The sequence below is a fragment of the Amia ocellicauda genome, chromosome 6 (genome assembly GCF_036373705.1).
Source record: "Amia ocellicauda isolate fAmiCal2 chromosome 6, fAmiCal2.hap1, whole genome shotgun sequence".
In the NCBI taxonomy this organism is placed as follows: Eukaryota; Metazoa; Chordata; class Actinopteri; order Amiiformes; family Amiidae; genus Amia; species Amia ocellicauda.
Window position 1 is genome coordinate 20,917,012 of NC_089855.1, and position 24,882 is coordinate 20,941,893.

Consider the following 24,882-nt stretch of genomic DNA (forward strand, 5'->3'; position numbering starts at 1 on the left):
CTCCAGCTTTGTTAAGTATCCTTCCACAAGCAATGGCTTTTGCGGTGTCTAGTATGGTTTCTGAATGTCTTGTATGGTTTCACACTTCCTCCGTGTCCTGGTGGAAGAATGTTTTTTTTTTTTTTTTTTCCTTTTTAAATATGAATACAAATGATACCATCACCCGCTCTATGAGGTGGAGAGAGTGGCTGGAGGGAGATGAGGAGTGCAGAGACCAGTCACTCGTTCTATTTATTCATATTTTTCAAAAGCAGTCCAGAAAGGTCAGTCCTGTGAGCTGCGCCATCCTGTTTACACTGGCAGTTTCCTAGCAACTGCACAGATTCACATCGTTCCCATCGGGGTCGGCGAATCGGCAGCTCGCTAACAGAATTGGAAATGGGAGCAATCTACTGTGAACGTTATTATTATTTGTATTTTTGCTTTGGGTTATTCGTGTAAAAGCTTGAAATTGGTCAGTATTGCTCTTTTTTCACTTGAAAGTGTGGGGAGTTCGCAGATAGAAACCAGGAATAGGACTAGAAATCTTTCCTGCCATAATGCCTCTGGTGCACACTGGCAAAGTTAAAAAATGAATAAGTAATGCTTTTAAAGGGCATATTTATCTATTGAAGGTTAATGGAATAATGCATGTGAACTGGGTCTAGGTAGTATTCCTGGTACACTTTAGAAGAGGGCTTGGTTTGACATGGAGGATGTGCGCATTAGTCCGACTATTTGCACTTAGTGAGTGTTTTTCTGTTTCTTTTTCGGCGTTCCTGACACGTCTCTCCTGAATCTGCTGGTGAAAATTGTTTTGTGGTTGACTTTGTGTTCTTCACTCCCATCTCCCAACCTCCTGTGGTTGTTTCTATTTTCAGCACATCCGTTCCCAGACATATACCAGGTGGATTTCTGAACATCAAGGCTTCAATACTGTTCACAGTGTTCTTCTGTAAATTTCCATTAAGATGTGTGAAAAAAACACACACACTTCATATCTACAGACCAGTACAAATTGCTGTTCACGTGCTAAACCAATATTTAACGGCAGTAGCACACATTGCAGTGTTTGTCTCAGAAAATCACTTTTTATTATTTGCAAATGCTTTTTTATGTATGTTTGTGGTAGTTTGCAAAGTGTATTCAACTTGTAAAGCAACAATTTTAAATATTATCACAGATATTTGTGTTTGTGTACAGTTCCCTCCTAGAAACATCCCGGACAAGATGTTACAAACGTGTGTATTACTTTGGTAAGATACTGAAGTGGAAAATGTTTTTTTAATTGTTTTATCACCTCCACCACTAGTAGTATGAAGCTCCTTCCATGGATTAGGCATGGCATGAATGTTCCTTTACAGTCTATTCCTCATTTTTCAATATTTGTGGGGTTTATAGTGTTTTAATCCCAATCAAAGCTGGGAATCCAGGTTGTTGATTTGTTTCATCTAGGAATGGAGAACATGCCAAAGTCCTCAACATTAAGGTTTTTCAATTTTTTCCATACTTGGTAAATATTTAAAATAGCATATGAGGGGGATTGCTGTTTTAACATGGCAATGCAGTGGATTCAAAACAGGTTTTCTGAAATTCACTGCTTGTGTTCTGCGTTGGGAAAACACAGATCTGCCAACATTGGATAGATTGCGAGGTTAAGCTGGCTTTCATGGTGAGAGGAATAGTGTAAGACAGTCATTTATTTAAACTGTTTTCCACTGCCATCCACTTCTTACACATCTTCCAGTGCTGGCTGAGTTAAGTAAATCTTGGCTGTGGCCTCAGGGCGGCTGCCATTTGACTTCTCGTTTCTTCACAGTAGTTTTGGCTCAGGCTCAAAAAGGGACGCTTCAGTACACGGTGTGCCAAAGGGGGCTGAGCCAGGGTGCGTTGGGCGAATGTCAGTGGAGTGTGAATGTGTGAAGAGTCCATGTCTGCTGCTGCTGCTGCTGTCCATGTGGTCTGGACGAGCGCTTTGATCCGTGTGTACAGCTACGCCATATGCTTTCAGGGGCCTTAGATTGTTATTTATTTCCATTGCAGCTGATCTGTTATTAATAATCTTTACACGGCTGGTAGCCCAAAGGAGTTCAGAGAGAATAAAGAGACATGGCCTGCTTTTGCTTTAAAGAGTCTGCGAGATCCAAGAGTAGTGCAGCCATGTGCTTGTTAGACAGGGATGAAATGGTGCGATTGTCTGAGGAAAGAGGCTGTGCATAATTTTTTTTTAATTTATTTTTTACATTTGTTATAGAAGAATCCACACGAGTGTCTTAAACTGAACTACTGAAATGAATATCTTCCATATTATGTCGGCATCATGATTCTGCTTTTGTTTCGCCACAGCATCTGGATAATCAGAATGAAAATAATTTGACTATGAAATCAATTGCAATAATGGCAGTGCAGGGGAAAAACTGTTTCTTTAAGCAGCAGTTGACATGTCAGCTTTCTTTGAAAAGTCATGATCGTATCTACCAGCAGGCAACAGGGGTTTACACGCTTAAAAATAAATAAATAATGAAATCCGATCTGCACTAGCAACATGACACAATTTAAAAATAGTACAAACTCCAGAATGGCACCCAATCAAAGGGTTTAGTCTGAGTTTACTGGTGCTCTTTTGCAGCAGTTGATGAGAAAATAAAACGGCATCATCTGAAAGCCTCTAGTCCGGGGAGATTTGTCTTTCTGCTGCTTTTGAATATGATTGTGTTGTGTTCTACATGTTTGCTGCACGGTTGGAGAGTCCCCCATCACCCCCTCATGCCTTTTAATATGATATCAACTGGAATATAAGACAAACACATTGCAGATCTGCAGTTGCTTAGCCAGTTACTAGGTTAGAGCCATATTGGAAGCATGTGGATTGTCTTTATTGAAATCCTAAAACACCCCAGTGAAACCACTTTCCCCTCATACTGGGACAGGAGCTCCTTCTGTACCCAGTCCAACAGCAGCGCCAATCCTCTACACAGTGAAAAAGCATTCCTATTGTCTGTGTATGGCTGTCTACTTTGTGTAATTACCTAACTATGTTGTTTATTTAAATATCACATGCTTACCCTTTTCATTCTGGAAGTCTGAAACACATCCTCTGTTTAGCACCCTAATTTTGAAAGCAATATGCAAACAGCTATTATCCAGCTACAGATGACTAAGAAAAGCTGGTAAGTGATTCTCTCCTCCTCCAAGAATCTCATTAGGAGTATAAGGGTATGATACACTCCACCAGGCTGAGACTTTGTGCCGAATTGCACACTCCCTGGCGATTTAGAAGTTATTCATAGTTTATTATGCATTTCTTCAGAGATTAGCAAAATAACAGCCTTTGCAGTTATAATAGAGTCTGAAGAAATACAGAAATGACATTTTCGGTCGTTTTAATTTCTTGTGTGGAATGTTTGTCAGGACCGAAGCTCTTTTCAGGGTTCCTTGAATTATGGTGTGATGCATCTTTATGTGTTGCTATAATGTATACGTAAGATAAAAACAATCTGGAAGTGTTGTTTACATCATATAAGCAATGTTTAGAACTTAACCATTTAAACCTTACCAAAAAATGGTGGCTGTCAAAAGCCAATGTGTGCTCCTTCAGGGTTTCAGGATGTGTTGTATTATAACCACAGCTTTAAGAACTGTGCCCGTTTCCCTTAAACTTCCATGCACACAACACAGAATTTTGTATGTTCTATGAATTTGCCACTCTATTATTAAACTATTACAGATTTATAAAGGAACAGCTTACTGGTCTAACACATTTGCTTTAAATTTCTTCGTACCTGTTGTTTTTTATTTAATATACCTGCGGAGGCATGGTTCTGTAATAGCTTGTTGCTAAATAACAAATAGAGGTGTTTACTTGGCCTACTGTGTGTTTTATTTACTTTGACATTGTATGACACAATGACCTGGGGGGCAGCGAGTTTTAATCAGGCCAGCCAGCGCTTGTGCCACGGTTCATTCACATTGAAAATGGCTTGACAACATATTAGGCGACTGTGTGAAAGCATTGTGAATGTGACATTTGTTCTTCTGCTCCAAGCAGTGTGTTATTTCACGGTTTCGTTTTTGCACATTTTAATATTTACACAAATGAGTGATTGGTTTGCAAATTTGATTTAATATTTGTATAGACCAGCATTCTCTTTTTTTGTTTTGTTTCTGTTCTTATGGCAATATGCATTATTATTAACAATTATTAGTAGTATTAATATTATTTTTTACCAAGATTGGCAGTAGAGGTGGTGATGGTGACTGTAAAAGTAGCAATAATATGACTGTATATTTTGCATGAACTCACCCACAACTCATTAGCATCACAAGACGTCTGAAGGCCTCTAACATACTTAGAGTTAGGCTACAGACTTGTTGCTAGGCAACTGTGGTAGGCATCTCTGTTCTTTTAAATAAAGGCAATTGCAGGAATAATGATCTTTTAATAATGGTCTTTACACAGGATAGAAATTGTATGTATGTAAGGTAGTGTAGTATAATATAACTGTCAAGTGTCCACAATTTATATGTGTAATTTTGTAAATAGTATGCACCAAAAGGAACAACAACAATATATCTGAAATCAATAAAAAAAAATGAATAAATGCAGTTTGTATAAGAAATGTCATTAAGGAACATTCCCCCATTATGAATAGATTAATCTTGATATTTTGAGCAAGGTGATTTATTTCAGATGTATTATTCAAACGTCTAAGGTTATGTGGGGAACATCACAACTGCATCTTCTCTGAAACCCGTGTCTTTTGTGGAAAGGATTGCATTTACTCTCTATCAAGCAGCCACAACATATTAACCTGTGTGTGTGTGTGTAAACTCATAAATATATGCAACAAAGCCTTTAGACAGCACTGCCCAATTCCAGTGGTTATCTACAGCACAAAAAAGTGGACTTGTTCTTCAGGCACATAAAGGAAACACATTCCAAGAAGTTTAAAAACGACACCTTTTGACCTCAATACAGTTTGTTTATTTTTTAACTCAAAGCCATCTGCTTTGGCAATGTACAATGGACTCAAACCAGTTCAGCAGAATCCTTAGGAAACAAGTCAAATCAAATGAAAAATCCCTCTCAGGTTATTGGAAACATCATTCCTTTCATTTATGGCACTGCCTGGCATTTAATACCTGGTGAGGCCGAGGTCTTAGAAGCTCTGTGCAAAATCAATGTCTCCTGTGAAGAAGTCTTTTACTTTACATTTACCTTTATAGCAAAAGGTAGGAACTTAAATAATACAATATTGCAATTTATATATGCTACTCCTTTACACTTGTACCTTAAAATCTTCCCATCTTGAATTGTGTGCAAAGGCTTGATATTCTTTATCCCAGCAAACAATACATACAAAAGCTGTAAATAATTAACTGCTCTCAAAAGGCTTTCATTGTCCAAAAAAGCAAGTCTCTGCAAGGTTAACGTCTATTTATTCCCACTCCTACTCACATTATTTTTAGACATAGCTTTAATAACATTAATTAACAGATATCTAACTCCGCTGGGTTTTATTGAGACAAATATACTTTCCTGTATTGTAGTCTGAGAACATTCTTGGTAACCGATTGCACTTGAGCCAACTTGTGTTCTGTGATGAAACAAAAGGATCAGACCCCTGCTGAGCTGTCACCCCCCACACCTGAGAGCAAAGTACAATATTTAAAAATCATTCATAATAACTGTGACATCACCAGAACTCCTGCTCAGGATGGCGATGAATTGATTAATGTTCATCCCTATCATGTGTCTCTCAGTGCAATTGAATAATATCGCAGGAGGAAAAGACGAGCAGAGATTCTGTTGCCTTAAAGAAACTCATTCTGTTGAGCTGACTTCAAAACTATTCGAAAAACAAACAGTACTGTAGAGCCCACAAAGAGGACTCAACCCAAATGTCTCCTCTTTTAACTGTCAAGCGCAGGAAATTGCAGGCGAGCAGCACGTTTGACAGGGATCCTCTCCGATGTGATTCAGACACTCCACCAATGCCAGGCTACTCTTGCGGCTGCTTATTTTAGGTCTAGCATTTGACCCAGAAAGGGTTTCTCATTAATTGCTACGTCTGGTCTAATTACTTTAATTCTCTTTGTCAGACTGCACAATGCGGTTTACCGACATTCACAGTTACAGTTGTTTTCACTCTCAAACCAGCTTTTATCGAAGAGGGCAATTCTCCGTAACAAAAAGATACTAATTAGGAAGAAACGGGCCGGCTTTGTATTATCAGTGCGTTTCTGCTGGATTGATGCTTATACAAAAAAAAAGGTGGGTTATGAAAGGAAATCCCTTTCTCTCACAATACCATTGTTATATTACTAATGTGGCAGGCAATCTACAGAATGGGTATAATGAAATAGTTACTCCTGCTGTTTTAAGCTTGTATTTTAAATTGGGAAATGTGAATTATGTGACTTTTTTTCTGGACCAATATCCCTCCCAGTAAAGGCGCATACACTGCAGTACTATCCGATATGACCTTGTAAAGCATGCTGCATCTCAAATAAATTATAGAATTGTGTACTTTGTTTGTTAATGAACAGATTGTGTACAATTTGTAAGACAGTGGGGGACTGCATTCTAAATTAGGATGTACTGATTATTTTAAAAGGAGAATTCAGATTCATTCTGCAGAAAATGCATTGTCTGAACTGTTTTTGTTCCATTTGTACAATAATGCTTTGTACATTAAGACACTTTTTATTTGAGTTCTAATTGGACTCAGCTGTTAATGTTGAGTGAAACAGTCACAGCACTATTTCACAAAATTTCTCTTGGCTTAATTTGTTAATATGTTCAGTAGGTGCTCAGTTAGTTCTCTTCAGACAAATATCCATGCTGTTGAATCCTTGACTATTCACAGCTGAAGAATTAAATAAAAACACAGTGCTTTATCATCAGAATATTTTGGTAATTAAAACAATTTGGATCTGAGAACCCGATCCATGCACCACAGTCAGCATTTTTCTCATCCCAGCGACACTGACACGCCAACAGCAATCCGGAAGGTCGAACCAGTTTAGGACACAGGAAGAGCCTTAATGGAAACATCAGTATCTGCCTGAAAAGTTGAGTAAATAGTGATGTCTGTGAGGTGGGTGTAGTCACCTGTCACCTTATACACTAATGACGGCACCATCTTTTTGTTTTAAATAATCCTGTCAATTGAACAGAGAGCAGCATTGCCTTCGACAGTGTGGATGTGGAGTTTATTTTCGCTGTTATATTGACATGTAGCCAAGAGTATTGCTAAGCCTTCCTGTTCTGTCAAGCAGCGGTGATGTTATTGATGTGTTTGTGCTCTTACAGTAGTGTAGGCCTGCGAGGACTTGGGTGGTATCCAGGTTTTCTGACTGTAAAGGACAGTGTGGGCAGTGTATTGTTCCCTGGTGAAGGTTTTGCTGCCCTTGTGACACAAGCCTGAAGTAATTTCAGCGTACAGTTATCAGTCTATATAGATGTACTACCTTCAATATAAAGGAATGTCATGAATTATCGATTCAAATGTTCAACCTCAAACAGGATTTTAGTGTAACAGATTTCTGTCATTAGCGATTTATGTATTCTACAAAACCTGGAACAACTGGTTCAACAAAAGCAGTGTGAACAAAATTAGATAATATATTTTTTACCTAATTTAAACTGGCAAGTCATAGTAATATAAAACCCAAGCTTTGGTATAGGCATTAACAGAATTTGATAAAAACATTTTATTTCATAAAAAATAATTTATACAAGTAGATAACAATACTTAACATGTATGTGCCAAGTACACAGACAGAATATACATTACATATTTATACTACAGTACGTGGATTGCAAGTACAGGTTGTTTTTGCTCAGGGTGAAATGAAAATTAAAGTATCTTGATTTCAGATATGAACTTCCCTTAAGAAACCTGTGGAGTAGTTTATTTTCCTGATTAGAGACTTCCAGACTGACACAGTATTTTTGTAGTCGTAAAGTCTTATGAAAGCAACGTGTATTCTGGTAATAGTCTTCTGCATTGCACTGTTTTGGAGGGCATACAAATCTCCATTAAATCTGTATTGTCTTAGACCCCGTAGATATATATAATCACGGGTCGAAGGCTTGTATGCATTACCATATTTATCTCTAAGCCCAAGGGGATTCTTCTGCAGACAATTATGTTATGCAATCAGCCCATAACTCTGGCTTGGGTTTTTTCAAGTAAACAGATCTGCCCCAATTTGACATGGGGATTTTTGTTACTGCTGCATAACCGTTTCTTTACTAGCTAGGGACGATACACATGTAATTAAAAAACGGGCTGCCACAGCACAGAAATACCAGTCTGTACAGCAACCAGCTCTCTCACTCCGGCAGGCCAGACAAAAGCAGCTCTCTTCTAGTGTTAGTGTTTCTTGTAAGGATCCCTTTCCCAGTCACACGGTGTGAATTCCTTCAAACCCACAGAATTTCCATCTCTTCTCAAGGGTGGCTCCCACACCTGTGAATTCCTGCTTGAACATGTGGGGTAACCGTACCATCAGTCTCTCAATTTCGACTGCGGAGATCTGCGAACACAGCCCAAGAAAAAATGCCCGTTACCTAATAAGATCCCTGACTTACAAACTCAACAATACCAAGCTTGAATCTGTGGAGTACAACTATATTGACTTTGCCTTTCTCTTCCTGCAGAGAATCACTTTAAAACAAGTACATTTGTTATTGCGTTTCTTTACTTCTTTAGAAGAAAAATGACAACGCTTTACCTTGGTATCCAGTCTCTGGATGTAAGACCACAAATACTCTATGTTGGCTCCAAATGGATGCACATGAAGGAAGGTGGATATGATACCTAAGGGTGAAAAGGGAGGATTAATTAAGCATACAAACAAAGAATGTGCTTCACGGACAAGATATACAATATAATACAAGCACAATAATAAAATAACTGGTGGAGCTGAAAGAACTACTTAAGTTGATTACTTTGGAGAGGTCCTGCAAAGGTAACGGAACAATGCGAGAGAGGAGAATATATCGCGGCCTCCTGAGAACCAGAAGCCAATATTTATTTCCTTGATTTATATGGCGTAACACTGCCAATTACAGGAGAACCAAATGCAATTCCCTCTAGAGAGCTCATTCAAGAAGCACAACGCTTCACCAGAGAGGGGCTGGATTCACTTAAAGCCACAGCACTTGATTTTAAAGAGATGTGAAGCTCCGATCTTTTGAATGGTAGAGCATTTTTAAAAACATTCGCCAGTGTGTGCACATTCAACAATATCTGATGTTATTTGGAAATACCAACAAGGGAGGTATTGACGTACAAGCAGCACTTTGCATTGTTCCCCTCCCATGTACAAACTGTATACTAATTGCAGCATGACAATTCATTAATGTATTGAATGAAGCCATCACGGATAATGAATTCTATTGTATGAAACTGGGTATTTTTACACTCCCTTTGTCTTTAACATTCAGTGCAACTCTTGGCATTTCTGTCTTTTATTTTAGCTGTTTATTTTCATACTACAAGGGATTCTGACAGTCAAGCATTTGCCCATTTATCTATTCTGCTGCTACAAAAGGCTTTTGTCTGAGATGTGGAAGGCTTTTGCATGTATTACAAATTGTCACAATTAAATAGACAAGGTGGTCAAGACTCTTTATATATTGTACTATATATAACTTGAGAGTGAGTCATCAATAGATGCAATTTCTACATGTGCATCAAATACTATCAGATTGATAGTAATTATACAAATCTACTCTGTGAAATATTGATACTGCAATACTAGCATATATTTCCATCTCATGTATGTTTATCTGCTATGTACATATTTAGTATTTTCATAGCCGATTAAGATATCATCATAAAAGTTTCTGAAGGGTTATAAGGTAAAATTATATTCCACCAGAGGTTGCAGAGAAGTATTATTTCAGATGATTAAAAAAGGAAAGCAATTAAAATGTAATGCGCTTTGAGGTTTTTATAATTAAAAAAGCCAGGAAATTCGCACCACTAATAAAAATACAGTTTACACCTATGTGTTTTATCTTGTCTGCCATTTTTTTCCTGTTTCATGATGAGACTTATTTAATTAAACTTGTTAATCTCATGAGATCGAAAATATTCTCCCCTTCATAAAGGAGGCCCGCGGTCCCACGTTTGGGCTGTAAATTCAGCCTTTTCCTCCACATTCCCCACAAATGGTCTTTGTCAGAATCTAAATGATATCTGCAGCATGTGCATCCATTGGAAATAATGGGTATGTGAAGGGATTAAACCGGGCTCTGGAGTCTGTCCCTGGTCAGCAGCCAGTCAAGCAGTTGGCAGTGAAAGCTGTACAAGTCCCCTGTGTTCCTTGCCTTTTTTTTTCCTGGGATCATAATCCAGCAACATGACACATCTCTCGTCTAACAGGCACAGACACTGACAAACATTTGATGCAGAGGAGCTTGCACAAACGGGGGTTTTTGCATTATCCTCCTTTACATTTTCAATTCAATTTATTGTCTGTTTCGGATTCATCAGTTTCAGATTATAAATGTAAATGCTGGTTACTTTAATATTGTACACATGCATGTCTTACTCGGAGGCTTTTGTTTTATCCTGGGCTGCAGATTTATTAATCCGCACACATTCCGTACACAGTATTCCCTGCGGATTCCTGCTGCTAGAGATTTTTCAAGATCAAAAGGTATGTCCCAGAATTGGCATATAATTACCCAGCAAAAGAGCTTCCTTTTCTGATTTCAGAGGTCCTCGACCATGCGTCTCCGAGTGCTTCTCCCGACTGTGGTAAAGAACTGGTACAGTGCATCCATTCATTCCCTGTTTGGCACACAGAATGACACCTATTAAACCGAATGATAATGGAAAGGGACTCTGTTTTGTATAGAGATTCGTTTTTCGCTCAAAAAGAAAGCAGTCCACACAGAGGGCTTGGCTTTCCAAACAGCTGTCAGCTTAGAAAGGATGCTTGCCATTGATTATCTTTTGTTTTGTGCAGCAAAAATCCACTGTATGGAAAGTGGTAACATTATGCAGTGAAATCTTAAAATCACCACCACAGTACAGTTACTTTTCAAGTGGACTATAATACATAACTTTGTAAAAAATAACTATATGGTATGGTTATAGAAGACCCTCTCATGTCTTTATATTTTTATATGTAGCTCTTAAGTATGAGAGATCATCAGCTTACATATGTACATTTTTATGCTTTTATTCCTAATAAGTTTTGCATTGTTGTTCCCTCTCCTTCTTTACTGAGAATCCTTTGAATGTAGCTTTCCAGAGTGCAAATTGAAAAAGGCTGTACAGACCACACTGGTGCTTAGTTCATGGGCATGCATCTCTCCCCAATGAGTCTCAGACATATTGATGTTCATTAATGTTTTTGATCGTCTTTAAAATTATTCAATTTTTAAAGGCAGCTACATAAATTATTCACAGACGGCTTTGATGGATATTTTTGAACTGAGTAAAATAAGAGTTCCTGATCAGTTCATGTGAATTCCTGAAAGATTCTTTCAGGACAGATATGTCGAAAGATGTTTTAGATTTGTGTATTATTATATTTAAACTCACGGTAACAATTCAGTTAGGCTGTAATCAGGAAAAACCTGCCATTTTTTTAAAAGTGAAGTTGAAAATGCTTCTGAAAGCAACTTCAGTAGAGCACAAAAAACAACAATCCCTCATAGCTACGGAGGACAGATTTGACAGAACGCCCTTCCAAAGCACCTGATTTATAAAAGGCAAAAAAACTACTTCATGCACAACTTGAACATGCTCCCTCCCACTGTATACTTCCTGTCAATTAGCTTTGAGTGTTTCTGAGTCCCTTAGAATGAATCATGTGAAAGGGGCTCTACATTCATATAGTACCTCTGGGAATGGCTTTCAAAGTAGCTCTGCAGTACTGGTGGTGACAATTCTATTTGAAACCTAAAATGCGAGTAGAATGGAAAATAATGCTTTCGAAGCTATGGTTTTAAGGATAGGTCAAGTTCAATCAAGTAGCAGTCGACACTCAGGGCAGTGCTGACATTTCAGGACCTGATCATGTTTTACAGCAGCAAGTTGAAATGCACAGAAATACATTTTCCAGATGACTATATTGCTTTGTTATCTTGAAAATGCCCTTTAAAAGAACATTGAAAAGGACAAACCAACCTTTTCACGAATGTCCTTGTTGTTCATGTCCACGGCATCCATGTTGTTTAGTAGCTATGGGAATTAAAAATCATGCAAAGAAAACATGTATGAAACCATTGTCGAGGTCATGGTCTGTTGGCACAGTCAGCTGTATGCACAATTTGAAAAAATCATGGACGCAGTTACATTGCAAACTCAAAACAACAGGAATAGATTTAATATTTATAATAATTAATTATGTCCATACAAATAATTAGATTTTGGCTAAACAAATCACATTACTGGAAACTACCATTGACTACCGAGTAAAAAAAAAAAAAAAAAAACAGTTTACGTGTCTAGATTTTGTCTTCAGATTCATAAATACTGTTTATTTGGTTTAGTATTTTACATTTCATAAAATAAAAACAATTCAATTTTTAATACTTGTGATTAAAATCATTAAAATATCAGTCCTTAAAATCACTTAAAAAAAATTAAAATCTTTGTGATTTTAACAAGAACAAAAACAATTAACTTTAAAATAAACGTGCCCAAAACAACAAAACAAACGTGATAAAAGCAAAAACTGCCCACCAACAAAAAGGTCAAATACATTGAAAATAACTGAAAATGCATTGAACAAAATAAAGAAACAATTAAAAAGGAAAAAATAAAAAACAAACAAAAAAGGTCCAATGCATTTTAAATTAAACCCAAAACGGTCAATGTATTTGACAACAAAATATAACAAAACTATACCAAAAACCCTAAACAATGTGATTTAAAAGTAACTAAATCTTTAAAAACAATTAAGATTCGTTTTTAAAATCTTTTTAAAAACAATCATCCGTAAAATCTTTAAAAGATCTTGGACTTCAGATTCATAAATGGCAGAAGGTGTGAGTCGTGGAAGGCACAGTGCTCTGTGAGGACACTGACAACAGCAGAACAACAATGCCGACAGACACTGTCTGGATCTGGAGCTCTAGGGTGTTTTGTTTTGGCGTCTCTTATGTCCAGGTAGCTGTCTCTCAACTGACTAGCTCACAGAAAGGAAACTTAACATTTCAGATTTTTTTGGAGAGATATCCAATCACCTTTCTTTGAGCTTTCTTTGTGAGGGCAGACTGAATCCATTTGTTGCACATTGTTCTAGCTGTCATGTGTGGCTATATTCTCACGCTTTCGACACTAAGTGCCACAGAAATTGAATAGTTTGCCATCTGGGAAAACACTGACTGCCCACAGCTGGTGAAACAGAGTGGAAGGACCATGGGGCATGCTTGTAATTTGCAAAAGGTGTCACACTGTCATTCATTCTGACTCAGCGATCCTAATGCATTATGGGTAAACCCAGAATAAGGCAACTGGCAAGTCTGTAAACACCATATTTAAAATACATAATATATATGAGTAAAAACATTATAAATATACATAACAGTATAATGATTATGTGGCACAGTGCTGGGCAGGGTGGTTAAAATCCACCCTGACTAGCACTGCATCCCCCAGAAGCCTCCTGGGAATGACCCACTCAGGGGGAAGCACCTGACATGTAGGACTCCCCTGATTGGCCGGCTCCTGTATAAAAGCATAAAGCAACACACTTTGGTTGTTGGAGAGGCAGGAGGAGAACCAAGTGAGAGGCAAGGAGTGAACTGCTGAGTGAGAAATAGTCCTTAGGGTAGCTGATTGTGTTTATGGACTTGATTAAGGATTATAATTTGGATTATTTGCTGTTTGACTGTTTTATTAGCATTTGTGTTTTACAGAGGAACCTGTCTAAAACTGTTTTGGTGTCTGTATGTCTCTGTTTTGACTACTCAAGCACTATAAATCTAATAAATCCAGCTATAGACACCATGTCCAAACCCCAGTGGTGTCACAAATATGACAAGGTTATGCATTTTTAAGTGAATACATAACATATTCATTGCCATCTTATTTTGCTAATCTCGACCTACGGTTCACAGCTGAGTGAGATCATGAGAAAAAAACAATCAAGAAAAAGGACAGTTTCCCGCCCGCCAGAGCTTACTTGCATCCTACATTGTAAATTATTATAAATATAAATCATTACAAAACATGTAACCATGAGAGAAACAAAGATTAGACCTAGACTTTCCATGCAATTTATTTGTAATCCTTAGAAGTAATAGAAGATTTTTTTGTTATTGCTGAAACATTGTACATGGTGGTGTTGACTGATGATGGCCATGTTCTAAACTCAGCTGTGTTTTGACCAAGAGCCATGCGATGATTACACTGGATTATGGAATCAAAAGACAATTAATTGTTTTTATAAACACATCTCTGAACACCTTGACGATTGACAAGGTATGAAGCACTTTTGTTTAATTGTAATTTAGTTTTATAACAACAACAACAATAATAACAGGTTGGGCTCAGTAGTTCAGAGGCCGCTGTAAATCTGGGCTGACTCTCGGCAGGATTCCCCATGGACTGACACATGATTGGCCGCGTGCCTTGGGTGTGACTGTAGCAGTAAGATGATGCTTGCAAATTTGGGACGCACCCTCAAAAAAAAGTTTTTACTGAGAAATACATTATTTCATATATAAATATGTTATTCTTTGTATTATACAACTGATTAGTTAAGAGAAGTAGTTTTACTTACCTTTTCTTTTAAGGCTAAGAGTTCCCCCTCCAGACACCTCTTTTCATCCTTTGCTTGTTCTAATTCATATTCTTTACTCTTCAACTCTTCTTGTAGATCTGACAGTTGCTATAAAAACAACAACATAATTTTGGATTTACTATAAAAAAAGAAATGATTCTGGTACTTTCATTAGAAATGCGCTTTTTCACTGATATAACAGCCACTTCTGTCATCAGCACATCCTTGAAATTGACATACCAATTGTAATACAAATAAAACTGGCCAATGCAGCTTTGACCAATAAGTTACAATTGGTGAGATTGCATGCCCATCTTTAAGAACTAAATGCTCTTGTTTTCACAATTTAAGAATGAGCAATTTAACGTTATTTTCAGTTACAAATAGCAGTATAATCCCCACTGAGTTCCAGTGGAGCAGACAGCAGCGTTCTGCAATGGGAATGCTAATAAAACACACAAACTCAATCAGCACCACCTGGATGGGGAATGTGACAGAAGGAACACAGTGGGTAACATGCTAGTTAAACTGGCTCTCAGGCGTAATGAAGTGTAGGATCCTGTACATATTCGAAAATCTGCTTTATGTCTGTTACGCAAAGAGGAAGCTGGGCCACGGTATGACTGACGGGGCCGTATACCTGCTGCATGCTCTGCACCGTTTGCTGCAGGAAGTGTAGCTGCTGCTCCTTAGTGTGGTCTTCCTCCGTCCGGTAGAATTTCCCCTGCTCCTGCTTCAGCAGCTCCACCTCGTTCCTGTAGGCGTCCAGCTGCCAACGCAGGCTGTCGTTCTCCTCCTTCAGCGCGTAGGCCTGGGCTGCGAGGGCTGGACACAGGGTGGCCGGAGAGTGAATTTCTGTGCCCAACCCCTCACTCACACACGGCCTCGGTAATAGGGGCACAGCTGTAACTCTTAGCACAGCAAGGGAGACGTTTTTTTGTTTCTCAATACATTGATGTCTGACAATTGCCGAACTCAATAAATCTTATTAGTGAAAAAAAAAAAAAAATATATATATATATATATATATATATATACATACATATATAACTATATAACTGGTCTTTGGTATGAACAGGTAATATAATGATTTGCCTTTATAAACACTCATTAAAACTCAAACAACCACAAGTGGTTCAGTATAAAGAAGATTACTTAAAAAATGAGAACATATAATACTCTCTAGCAGGATTTCAAGCAAGGCTGGGAAAAAAATATCTTGTTTACCATTTCAGTGGAGGAGACTGCTCCATCAATTAAAGAGATAGCTGTTTGTTTTCTTTGATTCCTTCTCTCTATGTTGAAATCCGAAAAACATATTTTAAGTGTAACTGTCAAAATGAGGCAGCATAGCTGTCATTTTAACAGGCACTAAAATAAATTGTAGCTCCAGCCTGCAGCCATAATTGATTTCTAGGTTTTCTGAAGATGTTATGTTGCCATAGCTCCTCTGCATCTCATTTGACAAATACTCCTTCTTGCGAACCTCAACGCTTTCTTCAAATGAAATCCAGTTTTGTGATGTTGCTTGAAATATATTTTGCTGCCATTTTTCATGTATGAAAAGGGACGTTAATGAACATGTTTATGAGTGCTACATATACACAAATGCATTGTTATATTCATGCAGATCGACCAGCTGACACTTTTACTACCATTACTGCCAGTAATACAGTACAGATTGTTGAGTTGTACCATTGTACACTTATGTTTATGGGGTCATGTTTAAAATCATTAGTTATTTATTCTTCAGTTCCATTTGGAGTGTTGAATCAGTCTGGAGAAAGGAGATGTCGTTTCTAAAGAGAGGCTGGGATATCATAAGATCATACACGCAGTACACTATATATCTGTAGATAATTATACAGACACCTGAACAGCATCAACCACATAAGCTGATTCAGCTACAGGCTAGTAATACTTCTTATACTGAATTGCATTGAGAAAAACATTTTGAGATGGTTTCACAGACCTCAGTTAGTAGAAGTCTTGGACCACTCTACCTAAAGTTACATTGGATAATCCAAGACTGTGAAACCAGTCCTTAGCATGTGAGAATAAAATCTAGACTTAATATATTTATTTTGTTTATTTATGTATTTATTTATAATGTTTAGGGCCCTACAATACAAAAGTATTGAAGGATAGTTCATAAAGGAACTGCACATGGATGTAGTACCAGACTCTTAGTCACTAGGGTGAAACAAGGATTACATGGATTGGTTCAGAAAACAAGGACCTCGATGGGAAAGGTGGGAGGAAGATTAAAAATGACTAAGTCTAAGCATTTTAATCTACATGACATTAAAAACATAATATTATATACACAGATATAGTTAGAGAGATGTAAGTAAGTCAGGCTGAATCTGGCACTGGTTTTATGGTCATTAATATGGTGGAAATCTATAAATCATCTTCCTTAAGTGGAAGAATAGAATGATGGGTCAAAAGCATTGGAGGTCAGCTGTTATGAATAGTATACGACAGGGGCTTCAACAGGCTCCTCAGATCTGCAGCCTTAATGAAAGGCAAGGTCATTGTGTAGCAGTCTACACTGCCAGCGGTTTCAGTCTTTCCTTGACCCATCAGCGGTTAGCAGGAGCAAGCTATCAAGCACTCCTTCAATACAGCTGAATGTAAACTTGACCAGTTGTTGTTGGTTTATTTTCTGAATCTAATGACTGAGGTCTGTACTCTGTTCAGTAAAATAATGACTTTTCTTGCAGTTTGGCTCACAGAATACCTGTTCTTGTGATGTCTAACTATAGATACAAAATCCATATACTTTATCTATTTTCTTGGAGCCATGCTAATCCACCATACAATCATGCAGGATACATCGTTCTTGGGAGTTACTGAGGTTAAATGCAAATAAAGTATACCCACAGTTATATTTCCTTTTATAATGGGATCTCAGTTCGTTTTCCAAACCGTCCCATCATATTCACTGCCAGGGCAAATACACATGCGGTTTACTAGGCCATCAAAACTGTACAGACACCGTCAGTCTTGAAGGCTGTCGTAACCACAACAAAGATTCCTGCAGTCCACAATCATCCTAGTTGTCATAAGGGCATATACCTGAGTCGTCCAGTCGCATTTTCTTGCAAGAATTTTCCTCCGAGTCATCGTCTGACATCTCCATTTCCTCCTCCCTTCGTATCCCCATGATCTCCTCGCTGTGAGCATTGCGCAGCTCCTGATTTATGCAACAAAACAAGGTGCCACCTTTGAAATCTCAGTTGTAATACTTCAGCAGTAGTTCAAATGTGAAATGGCTCCAAGAATATTTTGACTGACCAAACACTGCCAATCAAAAACTATAAAAAACAGAAACAAAGCATGCAACACACGTCAGAATACAGTGGATTTCAATGGTTTGTCTTGTGTTTGATTTGGTCACAGATTGATAAAACCTACCAAACCTTGGAGAAAGAGAAGACCGCAACTGCTCTGAACATTTTGCCTTTGTTTCTTTAAATACTGCAAAAAGGCAAGAAGCTTAGATTGTTTTTACTTTTTATCATATCCTACCACACAATTCATGCTACAAAGATGGTATCGTAAGCTGTTAGCCATTATAAATTACATGTCCTCAAAAAACACAGTCAGAATAATATATAATCTGCTCTGCTGCACTAGATATATAATGTTTATGTTACTGTGGTAAAAAATAGAGGAACATCTATCAAAAGAAATGCAGCTTTCTGTGCAGTTTCCTTTACTTTTTTAAGCTAATACTGTTCCTAATCAATTTGAATGTATGAATACAGTAAAACTAATCAGTAAGGAATTATGGCAGGTCTTTCCAACTATACAGTGTGTCAAAAAAAACTCAAAAGACTAAAGCCAGTAGATATAAATCTCTGAAATACCTTGCAGTAAATATGTCTTGCTTTGCAGTATTACACAGTGGATACATCACAAAACCTGCAGAAAGCAGCAGCTACCTTTTAATAAAATTCAAGGAGCTTCGAGTATCACAATACCTTACCTCCATTTGTATTTGGATATTGAAAGGGATTGATCCCCTTAATGGACTTGACTTTTACAAACAAAGGTGTATGTCGGTGTAAACTCATGCCTTCTGTGAGCCTCCAGAAAGCCCTTCTTGTCAGAATACTCTGTTGATCTTTTCTAAACCTGAGCGGTATAATGTGTATTGATGGTACAATGAGAAAAGATGCAATAGGGATTGCTCTGTGAAAGAGCGTTCCTCATTTATATAGCAGGTGCTATCACTGCAAAGCCATTTATCATAAAGGGGTAAAGGGGCAAATGTCCTTCAATGGCAATAGGAATTATACTGCAGCCCCTACTGACTCTTTATCTCAGGCACCATGGCATAGACTGTACAAATACACATTTCAAGACACCCACACAGCTGTCACTCACGGCTTTATAGACTGTCATAATAGTAAATGTCAGAAATGATGAGCTCCTGTTCACCCACTGAAATCCCTGAGTCCAGCTTGAGGGAGAAAATAAAAGCAAGGGAGACGTTTTTTTTCTTTCCCAATACATTGATGTCTGACAATTGCCGAGCTCACCTACTGTAAAGTATTTTATATAGCTGAGAGTATACACTGCTTCATTGGAAGCAGTGTCATTCAGTCAATTATTCATTGTAATAAGTATTGTTAATAGAACTATATTTTATAGCTTTCCTGGGTTTGTTAAAAAACGACTTCAGCCTGGAGAAAACTCAAAGGAAAAACTAAATTGAGTTGCCATCAACATTGTACACCCCTCCCTCGGTTAGTCAACTGGAATTATTCATTTTCTCTTGGCCCGATCACGTTCCAATAGAATCCCATAAGATCAGTGACAATGAATGTTCAAAATCACTGGATAACATTGTTTCAAATTAAGGGCTGCGAAAGAACGCCAACGTTACATGTGCTTTATTTTGTACCGTTGTCCAAGAAAAATGATCGAATGCAGCACACATGAATGCGAAAGACTGCGTGCATCTGATGGCAGGATTGTAAGGATTTTAAACCCCAGCCAATGTGAATTCCCCCAGTTCAGTGCCGAATCTCTACTCGCGCAGCTGAATCTCGATCTGTCGCTTTTTTTCTAGTCTGACTTCTAATACAGATGAATACAGCGATGAATTAATCATTTAAGCTCCTCATTGATGAAACTGCTGTCGCCATGGTAGCACCTCTTGTTTTTGTAAGGATAACAGCTGTTAAATCAAAACCGGGAAGCCCTCGCTCTGAGAGGAACTTGAAACAGGAAAAGGGCTGGAATGTGTCCTAAAATGAGAGAATTAATACCACTTGATGCATTATCTGAGTGCAGGAAAGGCAACAGAACTATGAATAACATGAGCCATTTTCAGAGCTAAGGCACTTTGCCGCATCAACATCGGCAGTGTCTGCTTCTGCTCTGGAATGATCATTACAAGAAGTGAATAAAAGTACCAACCTCGCACTGCTTTCGCCAAATTTCTATGTTCTTGCGCTGTGCTTTTGAGAAATGGTCCCATGCCTTTTGCCTGGTAGCAGCGGTGAAAACGGCCACAATCTGCTCAACTTTAGTGAATAAGGAAGTCAAACAAGACAAGCCATTTATGTTGTGCTTAGTACCACTAGCAAGTAAACTAGAGACACCAACATCTCGATGTGTGTTCTCATTAAAGAGATCACACATTCATTAAGTCTTCATTAATGTGTCTCTGTTGTACAGTACTTACATTTTATTAACCGCAGATATAGTTCCTTCAGGACTGAAAAAGGCAACATTTCACAATGAGTGGCAGCTTATTTTAATAAAGCCAATAAGCCTGTTCACATGCTTTCTCAATTTAAGCCGTGGGAGTGCATGGACTGGAGAGACTCTTTAGGGAATCATATAGGTTTTAATAGGCGAAACTATTTGAATATTCCACCACTTGTAGTAAAATGTTACCTTGAAGAAATAATTCTGTCTTGATTGGCTATTGGTCTACATTATCTAAAGATACTGTGGGAAATTTGTCCAGTGGATGGGAGGTGCTATGGATTGAATGGCAAACATAGCTGAGTTGATTTGATATAATTGAAGCAATCAGTGAAAGTAGTAATAAGATACTATCTAGCTGGATGTAGATTTTGAGCTATGCTCTGGCTGTAAATGAATAGGTATGGTTCCCACTTTTCAGTGAATAACAGAATAACAGATTTGGGAAATGTTTTAAATGCATACTGTACAATTACACTGGTTGCTTCCAATGTTTTACCCATCTATGTTTGGTTGTTTAATTAGCTTCCATTTGCTAACTGTAACAACTCACCTTTGAATAAAAAAATATATTTTCACCACCCATTTAATGTTAATTTGACCATATTTTTCTATCACAGTTAAACATTTGAATTAAAGTAAAATTCAAGCTACATCTGTATATAGCACAGTTTATGTTCATGTGCAATTTAAAAAGCAATATTATTAGCAAGATAAGTAAAATATCTGTATTGTACTGTATGTAAACTGCAGCAAAAATGCATTTCATTAGGATCAATAACAGCCAGCAGCATTGAATTTACAGTTAGCCTTTCTTAATGAACAAATATAAAAAACATAATTATGGCCACTTATTTCCTATTCCCCCGAAAGATTACTGAATTGAATTAATTATTATAAGATGCATTTGTTTTGTAGGAAGGAAACAGTAGACTCCCACAAAAGAGTGTTGTGAACTACAGTGTTTTCACTGTGGTTACATTCGCAGCTGTTTTAGGAGGTGCCTGCTTGTAAAAATGAGCAGGTAACGAGAACGCCTGAACAAAAGGAAGTGAATAAAATCTTTGCCTACCTGTGAGAAACGATGTTATGTGGGGTTCCTTCTGCCCCAATTGTGTAGCTGGCCAAAATATCTCCCATGGTTACTTACCCTGTAGGTGCCTCATGCTGGGTTCTGACTATTGTCTATTATTGCATTTTATATGATCAGCAAACTACAGTCCGAACCCGAGGGCAACCTAAATGTTGCAGTCTATAGCCCTTATAAAATGTCTTCAGAAATATACCAAACCATGATTATTTAGGAATAAAAGGGATTCCCCAGGTATAGCCCTTATTATGTAATGTAGTACTTGAACAAAAGCAAAAAGATTAAGATTTGGAGATAAAAAAAATATTGTTAAATAGGAGAAAGAATTGTAGGTATTTCTGTCGAACATAGTGGTCTTAATTAGAGTATTCTAACAATACATCTGCATATGAACTCAAATATGTTCTGAAATGACGTCCTACACAAAGGCACATCTAAAATAAAGTCAGATAATGTATTCTTTAATAAAAGGATTTGACCAGGTGCAATGCCTTTTATTAGAAATATATGATTAAGCCATATATGCCAATTCCTGTCTCTTCTGGTCAAATCAATTATGCAATAAATATATATTCAAATGTACAGAAGATTATACAAGCGAAAGAAGCTTAAGTAAGCAGCTTGAAAACAGCTGCTACAAAAGTATGAAGTCTAGCCTGGCTTCATGAGCTCCTTCAATGTCTTGGTCTTATAAGAAATCCTATGCAACAGATGTGATACTAAGTAGCTGACTAGATACAGTCCTGTTTTATTTTTTATTTTAGTCAGACAGCAGAGGGAGCAGGATGAACTGAAGAGCTATTAGTTTAGGTTGTAAAACAACATTGTAATTTCACTGGGAACCAAATCACTGACAAAGTCTCATTTTATCTGCATATATGATTATGTTTAGTATAGTCTAGAAAGGTTTGAAATTAGGAACCTGGCTCTGTTAGCACAAAAGGTCAAATGTACTGAAACCTTGTCAAATGTTATAGCGGCCAATTGCACACATTTTAATTGGGCTATTATTGTTTTTAACTGTATTTTAAAACTAATTTTATGAATTGGGCTTTGGGTCTGGAGAGCTGTATGTTTATGCCTTTGTATAAGTTGTTTAGTGCAGTAATGACACATCACTGATGACATCTGAGATAAAAGGTTTTATGTTGTGTTTTGTTTTCATCTGAAATGCTGAATCAATAGGCATAATTATATGTAGTTACTTACACTGCGTTAGGATGGCCAAGAGGGCATTTTTGAATTGCTCCTTGGCCAGTTCCATTTCCTCTTCATGCGATGCTTTTTCATTCATCAGGCGCCGGACGTGGCTGTTAGCTGACTGAATCATTGAGTAGAAGTGGTTGGCAGACCGGCGGTTCACCTCTCCGCGATCGATCCAAGTGAGCAGCACAGCAATAGCTTCTGTGAACTTATTGTCATCTGAAAGAATTGAGATCCAATGCTAGAATGGGGATGCAGTGTGGTCTAATAAGAAGAGCTGTTGGTTCAGAATCATAAGCATTAATTTCTTGTGGATCAATGGTCTCTTTAGGGAGACAATATCAATACTGAGATTCTTTTCACCCACAATGCTACCACAGTTGGAGATTTTGGGGGTAAACAGGTTAAGTCAATGACATATTACCTACAGAATATCTAATATGCATAACTTGTTGGTTTTAAATGACCTCCATCTGTTTTTACTTGGAAAGCATATGCATGTTTCATAAATGTGCAGCATTTCTACAGCTAAGTAGAAGTATACAATCATATGTGTCTTGTTATTATTTTCAGGACAAATAAAGCGGAGATCAGAACTATCATGATGATCTACCTGATAATACAATAAATCACAGAGATACGGCAAAGAGGATAATAGAATGCACAGATTCATATTTTCTTACATTCTAAGAATAAAGACACACAGTAGGCCTTTATTTACTGAATCAGTGAATGCCATCATACAGTTGTTAATACTCCCATCTCTTCCAGAACTGAGTGTTCGGTGTGAAGCACCAGGAAAAAAAAAAATATCGCCAAACTATTTCTGCACCGCACTTCTATGAAAGCTGGTATATTTAATAAGTCTAGTTATAATGATATTACTTGAAGTATGAAGTTCAATTAAATACATTTTCCAGTAACAGACCCACACAAATATTTCATTTTATCAAGAGTGAAACTGTATTAACAAAGTGATAATATTCTAATTGACTATTAAACTCTCCAGCTTTAACCAATCCAATATTGACCATTATTTGTGTGGTTTGTTGTGCCATATCAAGATTAATACCTGCTCCTGTCAAAGCCTTCTAGTGGCGACCAAATTTGAGACAAATTAAGGGCTTGCAAAAAAGCGGTAAGAATACAATGCCTTTAATTTCAGTGACACTTCTCCATGCGTTTCATCCTCTCCATGCAATCTGTGCAATAATTATTTAGTTTCTTTCCCTGGCCAGTGTGATTCATCAGGTTTTAATAACTGACATCTGCCACTGAGCGAGAACAGACTGTACTGGCAGGAATTTAGTAACCCACACAATGAATTTAGACAAACTATAAAACCACATGTTTATTAGTTTGCTTCACAAATATGTGCACTACAAATCCTCCAAAGAATGTTCTTTAGAGATTGCAGCATTTCCCCAGCAAAACGAATACAAATACACTATTACAATTATGACAAATAGCAGTGTTGCACCAGAGCATAAAATCCTGCATAAGGGTCTGTGGTTTCGTTGGAGCAGCTGTGTCACTGAAGCCAATTCACTTCTTAAACCACTACTCAGACTTTACGAATGATTAAGAAGAAAATCGGTTTCATGACACTTCTGTGAGAATACCAGGCGACAGCAGCCGAAATTGTTCCTTGAGCAAAATGGGATTGAACCTGCTCTACTGAAAGGGGAATTTAAAACACGGAAATCTGCCTCAATCATGCATGGTGCCTCAGCACCCTCAATCAAAATCACAGTCATTCTCACCCTGCTTTCTAAGTAACCCAATCCTAACACCATCTGCTGTGTAATTTTACTAGCTACATAATTAGCTTAAATACAGAGTGTTTATTAACTTTGTTTAAAATACAGTAATTTATTTTCAAGGAAACCTGAATGCAATAATGAACATAATTAATGTATTTACTTGCCTTGTGTAAATCGGAAACAAAAGGCATTAACCTAGAGGCTGTGTGAATAAATATGATTAAAGAACAACATGACAAATATGAATCAGAGCAGCATAAGACATGGTAACACTTGAACATTTCAGATGACTGAGGATATTTTGTTTTCACGTTTAAAAAAGGGAATATGTTTGTAACTAAATCGCAAGACATTTTCTCT

At 37.5% G+C, this 24,882-nt stretch overlaps 1 protein-coding gene across 1 annotated transcript in view; it reads right to left on the bottom strand.

The window, feature by feature from the left end:
- Positions 1-4,441: 4,441 nt before the first annotated feature.
- Positions 4,442-24,882, bottom strand: part of enox1 (ecto-NOX disulfide-thiol exchanger 1) — a 71,668-nt gene continuing 51,227 nt past the window's right edge. The window contains exons 7-15 of the mRNA XM_066706637.1: positions 22,766-22,978; positions 20,173-20,279; positions 17,821-17,938; positions 15,380-15,564; positions 14,740-14,847; positions 12,138-12,191; positions 10,685-10,790; positions 8,722-8,807; positions 4,442-8,523 (exon numbers count right to left, since the gene is read on the bottom strand). Coding sequence (XP_066562734.1) covers positions 8,392-8,523; positions 8,722-8,807; positions 10,685-10,790; positions 12,138-12,191; positions 14,740-14,847; positions 15,380-15,564; positions 17,821-17,938; positions 20,173-20,279; positions 22,766-22,978 — 1,109 coding nt within the window. The 3' untranslated portion in view covers positions 4,442-8,391. The remainder of the gene's footprint in view (positions 8,524-8,721; positions 8,808-10,684; positions 10,791-12,137; positions 12,192-14,739; positions 14,848-15,379; positions 15,565-17,820; positions 17,939-20,172; positions 20,280-22,765; positions 22,979-24,882) is intronic.